This window comes from Daucus carota, chromosome 3, assembly GCF_001625215.2.
Source record: "Daucus carota subsp. sativus chromosome 3, DH1 v3.0, whole genome shotgun sequence".
NCBI classification, from domain to species: Eukaryota; Viridiplantae; Streptophyta; class Magnoliopsida; order Apiales; family Apiaceae; genus Daucus; species Daucus carota.
The window spans coordinates 59613702-59630041 of NC_030383.2; the positions used below are offsets into that span (position 1 = coordinate 59613702).

General features: G+C 32.0%; 2 protein-coding genes across 5 annotated transcripts; one reads left to right on the plus strand and one right to left on the minus strand.

The window, feature by feature from the left end:
• The first annotated feature begins 333 nt into the window (after positions 1 to 333).
• LOC108213633 (ubiquitin-ribosomal protein eL40y fusion protein-like) lies at positions 334 to 2369 on the plus strand. The gene is made up of 5 exons (XM_017385436.2): positions 334 to 508; positions 1212 to 1304; positions 1384 to 1501; positions 1873 to 1939; positions 2038 to 2369. The coding sequence occupies exons 1-5, from the start codon at positions 394 to 396 to the stop codon at positions 2077 to 2079; spliced, it is 435 nt and encodes a 144-aa protein (XP_017240925.1). The 5' UTR covers positions 334 to 393; the 3' UTR covers positions 2080 to 2369.
• Positions 2370 to 7165: 4796 nt separating this feature from the next.
• Positions 7166 to 13402, minus strand: LOC108211527 (putative axial regulator YABBY 2). Of its 4 annotated transcripts, none has more exons than XM_017383154.2 (6): positions 12918 to 13402; positions 10978 to 11097; positions 9051 to 9183; positions 8799 to 8841; positions 8219 to 8294; positions 7166 to 7493 (listed from the first exon to the last, which is right to left on the minus strand). In XM_017383154.2, the coding sequence occupies exons 1-6, from the start codon at positions 12984 to 12986 to the stop codon at positions 7374 to 7376; spliced, it is 561 nt and encodes a 186-aa protein (XP_017238643.1). In that variant the 5' UTR covers positions 12987 to 13402; the 3' UTR covers positions 7166 to 7373. The 4 variants fall into 4 exon arrangements, with proteins under 4 accessions (XP_017238643.1, XP_063945805.1, XP_017238642.1 ...); XM_064089735.1 differs by having other exon boundaries at positions 9051 to 9174; positions 12918 to 13398; XM_017383153.2 differs by having other exon boundaries at positions 8799 to 8847; positions 12918 to 13395.
• Positions 13403 to 16340: the final 2938 nt, after the last annotated feature.

A 16340-nucleotide genomic window follows, 5' to 3' on the forward strand; every position in this document is an offset into this window, starting at 1 on the left:
TTTTAATTAATTCTTAAAAATTATTTTATCAATTTATTAATTATATTTCGATTTAATTAAAAATATATTATTAAAAAATTATTCAATAAATTTTAATTAATCATAAAATTGATCGGTCAACTGATTTTTCATTCCCAATTTCTGAGATCACACTCTTGAGTACTAAAAATTTAGGAAATAAAGTTACCGAACATTCATTTTTTACCTTGATGCCTAAACCTAGACATTTTGAGTGTTGGCCAAGAAAATATGCCCTTGCGAATTACTACTATATTCGTTTATATTCTCTCCACGTCTTAACTAACCTCCACGCATTTCCCACATCTATATATTCTTCTGTACATCCACCACCTCAGAGAGATACAGAGACCCAGAGAGAGATTGTGGAGAGAGATGAGTAAGATGCAGATCTTCGTGAAATCGTTGAGCAGCAAAACGCTTGCACTCGGTGTCGACTCGAGTGACACGGTCGAGTCCGTTAAGAAGCAGATTGCTAATGAGAACGGTGGTGAGTTTCTGAGTTAACTCGCTACGCATTTCTTTTGTTTGTATTCAGTGCGTGATAGTGAGTTGATTACTAAGTTCACTTGTTTTTGTCTTGTGGTGAAATGCTCGAGTTTTGTTTGTATTTGGTGTGTCGTGGCGAATTTCACGAGTTTTGTATAGTTTAAGTTGATATTGTTTGCCGAGTCGACTCGTTTTTGTCTGTGTTTAGTGTATAATGGTGCGTTGAGAGTTTTTGTAGCGTTTAAATTGATATTATTTGCCGAGTCGATGTACATTGTGTGTTTTTGTTTGTAATTAGTGTGTAAAGAGAGTTGCTAGTTTTTGTACCGTTTAGCTTGATATTATTACCGAGTTGACTCGTTTTTACGTGTGTTTTGTTTGTTTTTAGTGCGTAAAAGCGGAGTTGCATGAGATCTGTATCATTCAAATTCATATTAATTTGCCGAGTCGACTCGGTTCTGCTATCTACTATGTTTATAATTGATTTATAGCGAGCCGTACGAGTTTATAAATGTTTTGGCGGTGAAGCTGTTGAGTCGTACGAGTCTGGTTCGTTTGTGATTTGATATTACTTGTCGAGTTGACTCGTTGTCTCTCCTCTTTACACTTTACTCATTTTCTGTTTGCAAGTCGCAACTAATGTTTAGTGAGTTTAGCGAGTTGACTCAGTATTTGTCTATTTCTGCGTTTTTTTGTTTCTCTAGTAGCTGTGGCTGACGTGGAGGAGCTGAGGCTCGCGTTCGCAGGCCGAGAGCTCGAAGATCACCGTGTAATCGGTGATTATCCGATCCACAACGGTAATCTAACGTCTGTGTTTGTGTTTGTTTTCGCGTGTGTTCGTAAATTAAATTACTCAATTATCATGACTGTTCGCAGAGTCCACTCTGGATGTGCTTTTGAGGCTTCGAGGAGGCAAGGGAGGGCCTCCGAAGATTGATCTGAACCTGGTTGCTCTGGCTCAGAAGCACAACCAGCGCAAGATGATCTGTAGGAAGTAAGACTCATCTTGCTTAACCTTTTCATTTTTTTCGGTTATCATCGGCTACTCCCTCCGTTCCCCTAAAAATCGTATATATCGGAGGATGGGAACGAGATACGCACTTTAATGTTCCCGTCAAGTACATTTCTATAATCTGTTTTGAAGAGTTTCTTATCCTGAATAAGAATTTAACATTTAGATTTTTATTTAAAAAATATAAATAAAAATTTTAAGTTATGGAACTGTACTTTATATGAGCATTAAAATGCGTGTTGAACACTAAAAAAAACGTATAAAAATGAGTGGGACGGAAGAAATACTGTTTTATTATGAGTACATTATTGTGTTGATTGCGGAATTTGATTGAAGTGTTACTGAATTGACAGGTGCTATGCGCGATTGGATATTCGGGCTAAAAACTGCAGGAAGAAGAAGTGTGGGCATAGCAACCAGGTCGGGATTGTTGTTTCACATCTCAGTTTGTATCAGTGGGTGAATGAATGAAGTTTGTTGAAATACTGAATAATTACGTGGTTTGTTTGGTTTTGCAGTTGAGGCCCAAGTCGGTGCTGGATTCCAAGGGCTCGGGATAATTAAGAGGACTCTGAGTTTCGGGTTTCTTTATCTAGTTATATCTGCTGGAAGTTTAGCAGTTTGTAATAAGCGTCTGGTACTATATATTGTGGTAGTTAGACAAGTTCTTATTGGCACTGGGTGGAAGTTTGAACTATGAAGAGCTTGATGGTAATTGTTGTAGTCGCGTATTTGATTCTATTGTGTCGTGATTTATATTGATGGCTGTTTCATTTTGGTTCCTCGTTTCAACTGATTTCAATACTGTGATAATGCTGTAGTCTGTAGATGCATGTTTTTGATTGTTAAATGCCTGCTGCTTCAAAGTTCCATAATACATTCCAGAGTGCAAAGTAGACAACGCACACTGTTATGTACTCCCTCTGTCCCATTTAATTGTATACGTTTTCTTTTCAACTGCTCGACACGCATTTCAATGCTCTTATAAAACATTAGTTTCGTAACTTATTTTTGAGATTTTCTTTTTCTGAATAAAAATATAACATCCAAACTTTAATTCAGAAAAAGAAAATTTTAAAAATAAATTACACAACTACACTTTACAGGAGCATTAAAGTCCGTGCCGCGTCCCCGTCCCCCAATGTATACTACTCAGGGGGCGGAGGGAGTATGTCTTGGAACTTTGATACTCCTGATCTTTTCCCTGTCTAGTACATATTAATTGATCCTATGTTATAATTGAAGTTTTCTGATGCACAGATATAGAGTCTGTTTGTACGGGGTTTGAAGACAATTTTGATTTAAATTGAAAAATATTTGTTTAATAATATCAGAAGTCGGTTTCAAGTGAGAAATAACACTAAATTGATTTAAAGTCACATTTTAGTTTGAAGTATTTCTTTTATGACTTTATTTTCCTGAACTTTATTTTAATAAAAATTACTCGTAAGTTGTATAAATCATCCATATCCTTTATATTTATTATTATATTTTAATATTTTTTATGATTCATAAATCATTAATAAATTAAAATTATCTAAAATTTCAGAATAAAATATAAATCACATTAAATAATAAATCATACTCCCTCCGTCCCATTTTAACTGCTTTTGACTTTTTTACACGTATTTTAAGGTGTTAAAAAAATCACATCTAAACATAATTATTTTTTATAAAATTTATATCAAATAAAAATTTAGAACCTAAACTTTTATTTGATATAAGAATTGTATTATTTTATTGAGTGTAGGTATTGTTTTTTTACACCTCAAGTCAAACATCAGTTAAAATGGGATAGATGGAGTATTAAATTATAAATGATTAACTCAGCTGAATGGGTTCACAGTAACATGGTGATGGTGCATAATTAAGTGGGACAAAGTAAGATAAGGCCGTTTGGGTGATCTTCTTCTTGCTTAAAATAAATAAGTGGAGTAGAAATTAGAAGCAAGATAAGACTTATAAATGATTAAAGTGTTTGGGAAATAAATAGAAATCCTGGATCAAAAGCTAGCATTCCTAACTTTTTATAAGTGCTTCTTTGACTTTTTACACAAATAGTTCGAATTAAATGCTTCCAATTTTTACACAAATAGTTCGAATTAAATGCTTCCAATTTATAAATCAGAAGTTGGGATTTTAAGCCCTGCACAAACACTCACTGTATCACACGTATTGTATTGTGTAACTTTCAGGGACTCCTTGATCATTCTTTGTCTACTTGTAACTTGTAAGTAATAGGCATCGAAGTATCTTTAAAACCAATAACATAATCGAGGGAATGTGTAGCTTCGTTCATCGATTATAAAATTGATTAACATACTTCAAATATAAGAAATTTGAAAATAATAATATAATTAATAAAATATGTAAGATAATGTTAGTATGATAATTTTAACAAAACCGAGTAGAAGTGGTTTTTTTTTTTTTGTGTCAAGATTAGAAGTTTTTTTTTTTTTTTGGTCAGGAGTAGAAGTGGTTTTTGAATGAACGATAAGATTCTAACTTGAATTTGACAGTTATAGTTATGGTTTGAGTTAAGGAAACGGAATGGAATTCAGAAAAAGAAACGAAGAGAAAGGAAAGGAATGATGGTAAATTGTATTACTTGTTTGGTTTTGATCCGGAAACGAAATGAAAATTTATATGATTATTCCTATATTTGATTGTTAAATATTAAATAATATCAAAAGAGTCAAATATATTTACGTTTATAATTTGATATATTTTATTATTTAAAAATTTCATTAATTTTAAAAATATCTTGACTTCTAAATTATATTAAAATTATTTTTAATATGTAAACAAAGGCAATAAACGGGTTGTTTCCCTTTCTTTTGTCAGTTACCCCTAAACAAATGGTCCTTAGAACTTTGACTCCATATTGGGCTTGGACTTGAATTCAAGCAAACTTTTATAAACAATTTTATAAACTTTTCAGTATCTTACATTTTCTAAATTAGTAAACTATTAAATTCAGAAAATAATTATTTTTTTAATTCTAAGAAAGATAGTTACTTTCAATAATATTTAGATGTCAAATTATAGTCACTCATCTGGATTGAATTTGGTAAAAAGTTTAGTCAATAATTTGCAACCTTTAAACTATTATCCTCATCCTAAAACTTGACATAAACTAATACAATTGACTTTCAAATTTATACTCACCAAATAACCGCAAACTTAAAATATTCTTTTTCCATCTCATTACATGTCCTTTTCGATTTTCTAAAAGTTAAATTAATCAATTCTTGATACATATATTTTTATTATTTTAAAAATAATAAATTACATTTTAAAATAGACTAGATGTACTTTTAAATGATACAAATTTTTTCCTAATTATATAATATATAAATTTCAATTAAATTATGATCAATTTAATAAATAAAAAATGTAAAAAAGTGCATGAATATATATCTGTTTGTGTACTCAGCCAAGTAAACAATTTCACCTCTTCTGTTAGATAATATACGTACTCTACAAGCATACAGATAGTTAAAGGATTAATCCTCTGTATATAAACTCACACAGGTCTGACCAGAACACACAAACTTCCAACCCATATTCGAAATAGCTGCCAGAGATTCAGGAAGAATATACACAATGCAGAAGACCTTGTTCATGCCTTTTAATTATTATTCTCGTTATTTTGCGGAACGAAATTTGGTGGAACTGGCACGGAAGTCTCATCTCTACAAGTCCATTTTGTCGCAAGTAAGCGGTTATTATATATCACATGATAATTTGTTTAGCTCGTTCTTGATTCTGCTACAGCTTATATTTATATATAGCTTCCTTAGGATTTTGCTAATATATTTGTCGTCGGGTGTTTTAGATGTTATGCACGGCTACCTCCACGAGCAACGAATTGTAGGAAGAAAAAGTGCGGTCACAGTAATCAGGTATATTTATTCGTAAATAAATTCTGAATAATCGACAAATAAAATAAGATTTTCGACAACTCATCGATTTTTGGGCATGTAATTGCAGTTGAGGCCGAAGTCCACGCGGTCCATTTATGTTTAGTACTGAACTGCAGAGAATTGGTTTCAGAGGACAAAATCGATCAGTTTATCGCGGAAATTATTTTAAGTTGTGTCAAACGAGACTTGAATCAAATACCGAAGTTGTCGTGATTTTTATAACTAGAACTTTCTGTTATCCGTAGCAAGAAGTTGATGTTGTCTGTGACTTGTGATTGGGTGCATAAAAAGAAGCAACTTGTTTAATGAATATGATTATATATGAATGTCAAGTTTGTTTGATTACATGCTGTTTTGTTAATTTTATGAACAATTGAGACTAAAAAGGGAATGAATCTGGAAATAGATAATCCAGTTTATGTAGACCGGCACAGATTTGTTTTTGAGCTCCTGATCCAAAAGCCTCGTACTAATGAAATTTTTTAACTGTTTATAATATTCAAGACAAACCTTCTTTGTTTTTTGTAACGTGGGACTTGAGTTGACACCCACTCAACACTAATTGTGAAAATATAGCTCGTTCCTGTTAAAATCTATGCATTAGTGACTGTCAGGCTTCAGTTTGAAAGTACATTTTGAGTATGCAGAATTGTTCATCATCAATTCTACAGTGCTTTAGCTCGGGCCTCTGAAGTCTGAGCTCAATGTACATTGACAAAATAAGATTTGAAGTGTATTGAGAAATATTCCCTCTGTAACCCTTACTGAAGTTTCTGGTAGACCTTGCTGATACCTCAGATCACTTGCTTTTGCCTAATTTCTAAGTTGACAAGTATAATCACTGTTTAGTAACATTATTGTAGCGCATAAGTCGTAGCAATAATTTTACAAGTCTAGAGTTAATTACAATCCAGGTTGCCTAAACAAAATGTTTATCTAGGAACCATAGTTGTGACACTCAAATAATTGGATGCCGATGATGAAGAGTCTTCTTCGCACATTATCCTCTGTGTGAAAAATCCAGGTTCTTTAGGCTCAGGCAAGGGCATTTCACTAGTTAGCATTAGTACCACAGTAGCCATAGTTGAGCTATCTGATGGATATTGTTGCACACATAACAACCCTATATGGATACCTTTTACAAAATTGTTTCAAAGAATCTCGTGCCTAATGTTAGATTTAGAGAGAAATTATTAAATAAAATTGTTGTGCAATGTTTGCTAGAATATAGTGGCCTATATACTCTTTCTTTTAGCTCTCTCAGCTAACTTTTTAGACTCTGTTTGGTAATAGTGTTAAAAACTAATGTGCCAGTGTTGGCCAAAAAAACGTTGTTGTAAAAATCAGATAACTGTTTGATTTAAAATATAAAAGAAAATGTTTTTGTTAAGATTTGATAGTGAAATTTATAACATCTTCTCTCAAAAGCTGAAAAATAACATATATTTTTTTAAGTATGGGACCTGATTTTCTTAAAAACAACTTTTGAGCTACAAGAAAAAGCTGATGTGCTTTTAGATTTATCAAACGAATTTTTCTCAACTTTTAAGCAAAAAGCTGCTATGCAACAACAATGTCAAATAGAGCCTCTACTAACAGTCGTGAAGTCGGAAATTTTAGTTGGCTAGCAATATGAAAGTTATATCAATTAAGGGTTTATCACCGGTAGTTCCCTCACTGTCCAGGCTTTATCAAAGTTGCAACAAAGAAACTAGCTTCCTTGCAGATGCAATGGCTGATATTTTTGTAATTAAAGAATTAATCAACTTCATATATATATAGTATAGCATTTTTCACAAGAATATTGGTATATAGTGCTTATACATGTATCAAAATGTAAAAATTACAAATATATAGTTAGGAAATATAAGGAATTTTATGATTTTATTGACATGAGCAATAATAATGCTGTAATTAATCTCATCTCATCAGTACAAGTGATGAGTTTTGGGAGTAATCTCTCCTGCAACTGCATGATCATCCGACTTCTGAAGCTTGTTGCTATTATCCCGTTTTTGATCATAATGAATGTGCGGAAAATGTGCCCACTGCATATATAATCCCCACATTTAGTTAGAATCCTATATCTAATACTCCCTCTATCCCACTTTACATGAACCACTTTCCTTTTCTGGAATCTATCAATTTAAGATTATTACAATCACACATTCATAAACTATACTTGTTTAACATCCACTAACTCTTTTTATGTGGTTGAGATTAAGTCCACTATTCATTTTTTTTAAAACAGTGCTAGTCAAAGAGGCTAGTACAAATTGGGAAGGAGGGAACAGTATATATATAGGTTATAAATGACAATTCACGGCAGCTACCATGCATTCAGCAATAATCATTCTTTGCTAATTGTCTTAGAGTTCTGAGTTGGGTGATGACCTCAAGGGAGAAGTCTGCAACTGATACTAATTGAGTATGTTATGCGCGGGTGCACGGGGCTCGGGTTAGGATAAGGATTCGGTTCTATATACTGTAAACTTTGTCTATGTTATAACTTCATGTTATGGGTGAAGGTCAATTACAGAATTTTAAACACATACCACCCCCAACCCCCACGACGTTCAAATTATAATTGATCTCTCAAAGCTCTAATATCATGTTAGGTGACTAATTTTAAGGTGCTAGAAGTCCGGAGAAGGACTTATCAGAATCATACAGTATTCTGACACTCCCAATCTCATAAGTTTTAAACTAAGATAGAGATACAAAGATTTGACTGTAACCAAATAACACGTTAAAATTTGTTGGGTTGACTTACATTTTTTGCAGCAGTGCTGAAGGCTTCACGGTGGCTAATGTCCGGTTTGACTGATTTTATCCTTTGGATTTCTTCCCTGCAAGGTCAATCACAAAAATCTTCTTATATACGTATAGAATGATCTGCATAAAACTGAAGCTTAGTACATAAAGGCAGACACAGTATGCGGCTCTGACCTTGATGGAACACTTGCATTTAAATTTATAACTCATTTTTTTAATTATAGTACTGTACAAATGGTTCAAGTATTCCCACCCAATACTTTTGATATATATAATATATATCTGTTAATTTCGATACTGAGAGCTGGGTTGCAAAGAGAGGCAACTTTATGCAATTCAACATAACCATGATTCTAGCTAGAAAAAAATATAGAGATTGAAGGTTTGTGCTAGGGTAGACGGATATGTATCACTACAAGAAACATGGCCATTACCGACTGTAAGTGACACAATATTCCATCTTGCATAGAAATTCAATTTATGATCTGGTTTACGAATTAATAAAAAATTAGTAAACTACAACCATGAATCAAAGAAATATTCTAATTAATTAATAAATTAGTTAGGAAACAACTTACTTAATGAATCGGTTATATGCAGAAGGAACACGTTGTCTCTTCTCTGGTGCTGCACAAGCGCGAAACTTAGTTCATTACTGCTACAAACTTGTCAAAAACTCCACATGATAATAGTAAGTGTGGGGTGTGTGTTTATAAACAGGGGAAATAATTTGCCAAGTAAGCAATTTTAGGGTTAGCTAGCTAGCTAGGGTATTGCCAGCACTACTGTAACTGAAGATTTGACAATGAAACAGGAAGCAATGTACTGACGGCGAATGGGAGGCATTCTGGGAGGCTGTTGATGCTGATCATGAGCCGATTCAAGAGCCACAAACTTGATGCATTCATCAGATGATGATGAGCTGCAATCTCTTCTACCATTTGCCGCTTGTCTCTGCACTTTCTTTTTTGTAACTTAAATCAGAAATTATTATAAGCACATGATATCTATTGATCAACTATATGTTAATCAATTTTAAAGTTTGAAGTTTAATTTAGAATTCGAACATATACAACACTACAACAAAAACGATTAATTTCGACCGTCAGAAATTGGTAGGTGACTCAGAGTCATATTTGATCTTTGACACTCCTAGCTAGGATGATTTTATATACTTTCTGCAGACCAGTTTTCCCTCTTTTTTGCTTATTTCAAATATTATTGATATTAAGTAAATATGATAAATTGAATATAGTTTTATGTTCACATATATGAATAGTCATTCATTTTTTTATAACTATCATATGTATATTTATTTTGAGTAAATAAAAGAATGAACTTTTAATTATGAACAAATTAAATTAAGTGTGACCAATTACATGGGAAGTATATTTTTTTTTAATAAAAGACAAATTTCATTAATACGAAATGTCATACAGAAGAGTATCCAACAATACATCTGGAGGAGACGTAAAAACCTTTTGACAATTTAGAGACTAGCTACTCCATTCGCTTGTCGTTTAACAAATGAAACTGAATAACCTGGCTTCGAATTTAAAACATAAACTTAAAACACAGTAAGAACATTCGAATCATGTTTCATGTTTATATCAACTTAATTATGATAAGTTCTTATAGTTACTATGATCGTGTTACTCACTCCGTCGTCGTTTTACATGTCCATTTTAGTGTTTGAAAGCCAATTTTTGCCTAAATATTACAAATTATTTATTCATTATTTTAAAATCTGAAAGTTGCATATTAATAGACTAAATATATTTTTTAACGGTATAATTTTTATTATTTTTCTCAATTATATGATACATGTAAATTTCAGTTAAAATCGATTTGACTATTCAAACTCGAAATGAACATGTAAAATTAAGAGGATGGGGTGTATCTTGCAAGGATTTAAATAATTTGTGTTAAAATAAATAGAACTGTTCACATATATTATTAATATTATAAAGCGATTTAATATGAAAAACGTTAGTGACTCCAAAAAAAAATCAATAATTTTCAAATCTAAAATCTTACCAGTGAATATAAAAATTTTGTTACTTGATTCGCTTTAATGACTTGGCAAGTTGTCCTTTTTGTTGTATATATAATTAATATGTTATGAATATTATATTTACCTATATTATATTTAGGTCTCAACTTTATGTTCAATTATATGTAATATTTTTTAATTATTAATATGTTTGTTTACGTAACTCATCGAATATTAATAAATAGTGTCATGATTTTTATTAAACACAGTATATAATAATATATACTCTACATAATATATGCTAAGTGTTAGTTTTCAAAATTATTTTTATAACTATACCATATTTTCCATGTGTCTTAGTTTACTCATCATCATATATATTTTATATAATTTTTAAATCAAAGATATCAATATAAATTGTGAAATAAGAAAGAGTTCTCTGATTAATGACTAATTAATTAATGAGTTCTACTAAAGCCCAATCATGTGCAATAGTTATGCTATTTTGACACAATATCCACCCCCAATGTTAAATTGATAAATTTACTTTTATGTTAAAATATTTGTATAGCATCTAAGACAAAGTTGCAACTGGCTAATATTATCTCTCACAATACTAGTCACTCAGAGTACTGTAATTAATCTCTCTCTCTCTCTCGGGCACATATATCATCTCAATTATTATTCACTGCCCAGGAAAAGAAGTAGAAAAAAAGAGATGTAATTGCAGGCTTGCAGCCGATCCCTAAAAAAGAAAATAAAACCTGAAGATCTTGAAGTGGGGGGGAGTGAAGCATAGGTCCCATGTTAACAGAGAACAAATTCACGCAATGCCCGCACCTCACTGTCACCACTGTGGTCATACTGTTGCATGGAACACTCACCTGCACCCAACATTAACATTAATATAATCATTTCAAGAAAAACGGCTATTTTCAAGTCCAACTCGGGTGTTGTTGTGGGCTCTGCTAATCGGAATTCATATTTAATAAAATGAAATAATTCTTAGATAAACAAAGTCCAAATAATAGGCTAACCCGAAGACTCTACTAAAAGTATCCGACATTGATACATGCCTGAATGTCGGATTCGTCAATATTCTAAAAATTTATATATTTTTGGCCTAAAATAAGTGTTTGGGTGTTCACGTCTGAGTGTCGAATGTCCGACACGGGTAATTAAGACAAAATAAAGAGTCTTAGTAACATAGCTGAAGACCTCGGAATATTTAATTAAGTTTGTGGATTAATATCGAAAAGTAAGTAGAGAAGTATTTCCTTTTAATGCTCCTGACTTTTTTGTATCTGACAGAATGCATGACACTTCCATGTAACCACGCAGAAAGAAGTTAAAGACAGTGTCTGAAAATCGAGGCCATTAGCCATGTATAAAGCTGCTCTTACTGTGTCTCTGCGTACGTTCCATCTATCCCATCATTCAACTCTTCTCTTATGTATTTCAGAAATGGTTGGTGAATATTATATATTTTTTTCTCAAATATGAAAAAATATTTAAATGAATTATGGATTTGTAAAGGGTCTCTTCAAAAGACCCTACGGCTGGGTGGGGTTATGATGAAAGAACAAGCACTATGATTTTTACCAACCTGGTTTCTATTTTACAGCAGCTTCCTCTCTTTCTTGTCAATCAAGGACAGGAAGATCCAAGAAAGATCAATGTTTCAAAAAGCAAATCATTTGGATGGGTAGGCGCTTTATAAAACATTTTGTTAAACACAGACACAGATCACAGAAACATATGGAGAGAGAGAGAGAGTGGGTGGAGAAGGAGAGGGAGGAGAGGGGGCAGAGGGGGGGGAGAGGGGTGGAGAGAGAGACAGGTGGAGGGATAGAGAGAGAGAGAGAGAGAGAGAGGTGGAGGGAGAGGGAGAGAGAGAGCGAGGGAGAGAGAGAGAGAGGTGGAGGGAGAGGGAGCGGGAGAGAGAGGGAGAGGGAGGGAGAGAGAGAGGGAGGGAGAGAGAGAGAGAGACCTTAATTGACTAGTACCGAAATCGATTAGCTTGATTACTAACAAGCTTACCGGATCAGCTGATAAGATTAGTAGGATAACCTATTTCGTACTTTTCGCCTAGTACTCATGAAGCTAGACTACAAACACAGGGATGACTGAGTGGTAAGTGTTATAAATGAAACGGAAACCAATCTATTAGCTTTCGATCTTAAATTCATAACACATGAAAATCAGTATCCTTGTAAAAGTTTAAGGAAAAAGTATCACGTTGTCTTGATCCAGCTTTTAACCTTTGAAGAAACCCTAAGCTATAGACCCTAGACTCATCAGTTACATTTATGCACAGTTACATGAACTGTCATCCTCCACCCTTTTCATCACAACTCAACAGAATTCATGTATACCAGATCTTAATTAATAATCCTTAATTAAACCAAACTCAACACAAAAATTAATATGAGTTCATCCAAAACTCTTTTACTACTATCTATAATTATTTTATGTCATGCTTAATTAAAATCTTAGTGCACAAAGATTGATTCCCACATATATATCATCAAATCTCACAACTGAATCAAAACCTGATAGCTACTGATTTCTTAGCTTGCGGCCGTCAGCCGATTAAACCTAAATAAAATATTATGTTGTCTATAATTAATAACTTAGTTAACATAATTCGACACAAATGTATCATAAAAAAAAGAGGAGAAGAAGTAGAAGAACATATATATACCGCGAGAACAGTGTTGCAGACGTTGCACTGAACATAACACACACGTTCGGTGGTGAATTCGAGAGACATTACACGACTCTCCGGCTCGAATCAGACCCGGATCGGACTAACAAAGAGCACACTTCAGACGAAAGAAAAAAAAGAACAAGATAACAACATCCAATGGATAAGTAATTTATTAAGTAGTGAGGTTTGTTAAGAAGATGAAGTTTGTGATTGAGAGAGATATGAGCTTAGAAGTTATTGAAGATGGCATTTAAGTGTGTAATGTGATCAAGTGGTGGCCTTTTGAGAGAGGGGGGTGGGGGAGGGAGGGTTTGTCTATTATGATTGAGGGAATGAGTGGGTAGGAGTCCATCTAACCATCTTGTAATTAATTGCTTGGAGAGAGTAGAGTACCCATATATCCTAGCTAGGGACTATTTGGTTACATTCCGTTTCTTTGGGTTTAGCGGACGAGGGGGGCGATTGAGATGACATCTTTAATGCTGGGTCTTGGAATGTTTCGAGGATGAGAGAGAATGCTTAAGCTATAAGCCATACGTCGTACACTACTTTGAACAATGATTAAAGTTAGGGAAGAAATTTTATCCTCTATCGGCGTCTAGGATCTCTTTTTTTTTTCTTTAAGAACATGGTGAATTTTGATTAACAGATTCGACGAGGAGCATCTTCAGCCATATATTATTTTTATAAATAAAAAAAACAAAGACAATACACATTTTTCTTATCTATAATTTTAGTCAACCTCCTCATATTAGCTGACATGCAAGAAAATGAGATAATTTGGTCGCATGGTCCAAAGCTTATCATCCGTGGGATCGTTTATTGAACAAAGGGTTAATTATCTAGTTGGTCACTGAAGTAGGCTTAATGTATCAAGTTGGTCACTGAACTCAAAACGGTATCAAGATGATCACTGAAGTGGCCAGAAATATCAAACAAGTACCTTGAAATATAAGTTCAAGCAGTAAAAATATTATTTTTAAAGTTTTACACATTATTTTTGAATGTTACCAAAACCAGGTAAAAGATTATGACTTCTACTAATATTTATGATTATATATTTAGATTTTATCAAGTTTATTTATTATTTATTTTTAATTAAAACAAAGAAGATATCTATATAATAAAATATAAATAATAAATAAACTTGATAAAATATAAATATATTATATTAAATACTAGAAGTCATAAGCTTTTAGTTGGTTGTGGTAACATTTAAAAATAATGTGTAAAACTTTGTAAATAATATTTTTACTACTTGAACTCATATTTCAAGGTACTTGTTTGATATTGCTGGCCACTTCAGTGACCATCTTGATACCGTTTTGAGTTCAGTGACCAACTTGATACATTAAACCCACTTCAGTGACCAACTTGATAATTAACTCATTGAACAAATAAGCACCGTTGGATTAGAACAAAATTAACTTCTATTCTATAAGGCTCATATCTACTTGCATGTTTATAATTCCTTTTCTGAAACCAAAACAAATTCTGTCTTTCACATATTTATGATTTTTTTAATTCAAAATAAATATTTTCTACCAATTTTAATTGTAGAATCATATAAATCGCACCGTCACAAAATTATTTTTATCTAATATATTTTAAAATTAATAAGCCGGATATTTTAATCCAAAATAAATATTTCCTACCAGTTTTAATTGTAGAATCATATAAATGGCACCGTCACAAAATTATTTTTATCTAATATATTATAAAATTAATAAGCCAAATTTAATTCACATTATAGTAATTCTATTATAAAATACATTTATAAATATAATGGAAGCTGATGTCACATGTTCTAATCAAAATACATTAAAATTTGATAGAAAGAATTTAATACTTTGGCATGATATATACGAGAAAAGAAATGGCTTGATTACAATAGTTTATTTGAAGTCATTAATGGTCGTGATAGTGTATTTCTTACTGCATCGCCACTGTCGGATGATCCAACATGTGTGACAAGTTTTTTTTTACGGAAACAAGTCTGAAAAGTAGAACCTATGTATTTTTAAAATAATTCTGATTTACAAACAAATCATAATTTCAGATTTTATTTAATTGAAAATTTTAATTTATTATTTATAAATTAAATTCTTTCACACCATATAAAATATATTTAAAAAGTTTATAAATAATTAAAAAGTTCTCGTGTCTTGCATGGGTTATAAGCTACTATTTTAAAATATAGTCAATAAATATAACGAGTACCAGCACTGAAGTACAATGTCTTATAAATTAAGCAAATTTTACATGATCAATTATTTTTTATTAATTTAGTCAACAAGTGAGCCAAAATGCTATGACGGGAGTAATTCAACAATTTAACCTCCATTATAATCAAAAAAGTTATAAAATTAACTAAAATATTTCAAATTATGATATCATTATTATGATTTGACATTTGATATCTGCATGCACAATCTTTCAACGACCTTTTGGGGGTTTTGACTGGGAATCACAGAGAATGAACGATATATTAAATAATAGTATTTCTTAATTTCTAACTAGACTTAATTATAAATTTTATTACTTAAATTGTTAATTTTCGAAACCACTAATAATATATGAAAATATTAACTTTGATTATAAAATTAAGAAATATTGTAAAAATGCAGAATAATTCAAATATGTAACCTACATTATTTGCAATAATTGATGTGGAATTTAGTAGAACACGTTTGAAAATTTGAGTATTCCGGTACTCCTTCCGTACCAAGTATAGATGTGGCACGAAAATTAAAAGAAATACAATTTTGGTGGGGAAAAAAATATAAAAAATGATAAAATCAACTAATATTTAATGTATAAAATGAGTGTGGTAAAAAAAATAGCAACTATACTTAAATTCTTATATTATAAAATTTTAATGTACAAAATTGAAAAGACATTTTAAAAGAAAATTTATATTGAATTGAACGGGAACCATTAGAATCGCTATAATACAAGTCATAATCATGATGGATCCGAGTGTTTTATGAGATCCAATTCATAACCACCATCTACCTGACAAATAAACAGCAGCATATATGTAACCTATCGATCTATCCAAGTCGATGCTACGCTCCAAATTTAGGGTTGTCGTTTTTGATTCTACACACTGTGCCCTGCGGTCAAACTTTCTTTTGATAACAATACCAAACAAAACTTGTTACTCCCTCCGTCCCAGCCAATTCTTTACGTTTGGTTTGGGCACGGAGGTTAAGAAATATGTATAAAGTAGTGGAAAAGATAAGGAAAAGTGGGTGAAGTGGCGGGACCCATCAATTTTTAATGTATAAAAGAGAGATAGTAGAGTAAAAGTAGTGTGAAAAGGGTGTAAAAGTAGTGTGAAAAGGAAGGAAAAGTTGGGAAGTGGTGGGACCCATTTACTATTTTTGGTAAGTTTTGAAATGTAAAGAATTGGAT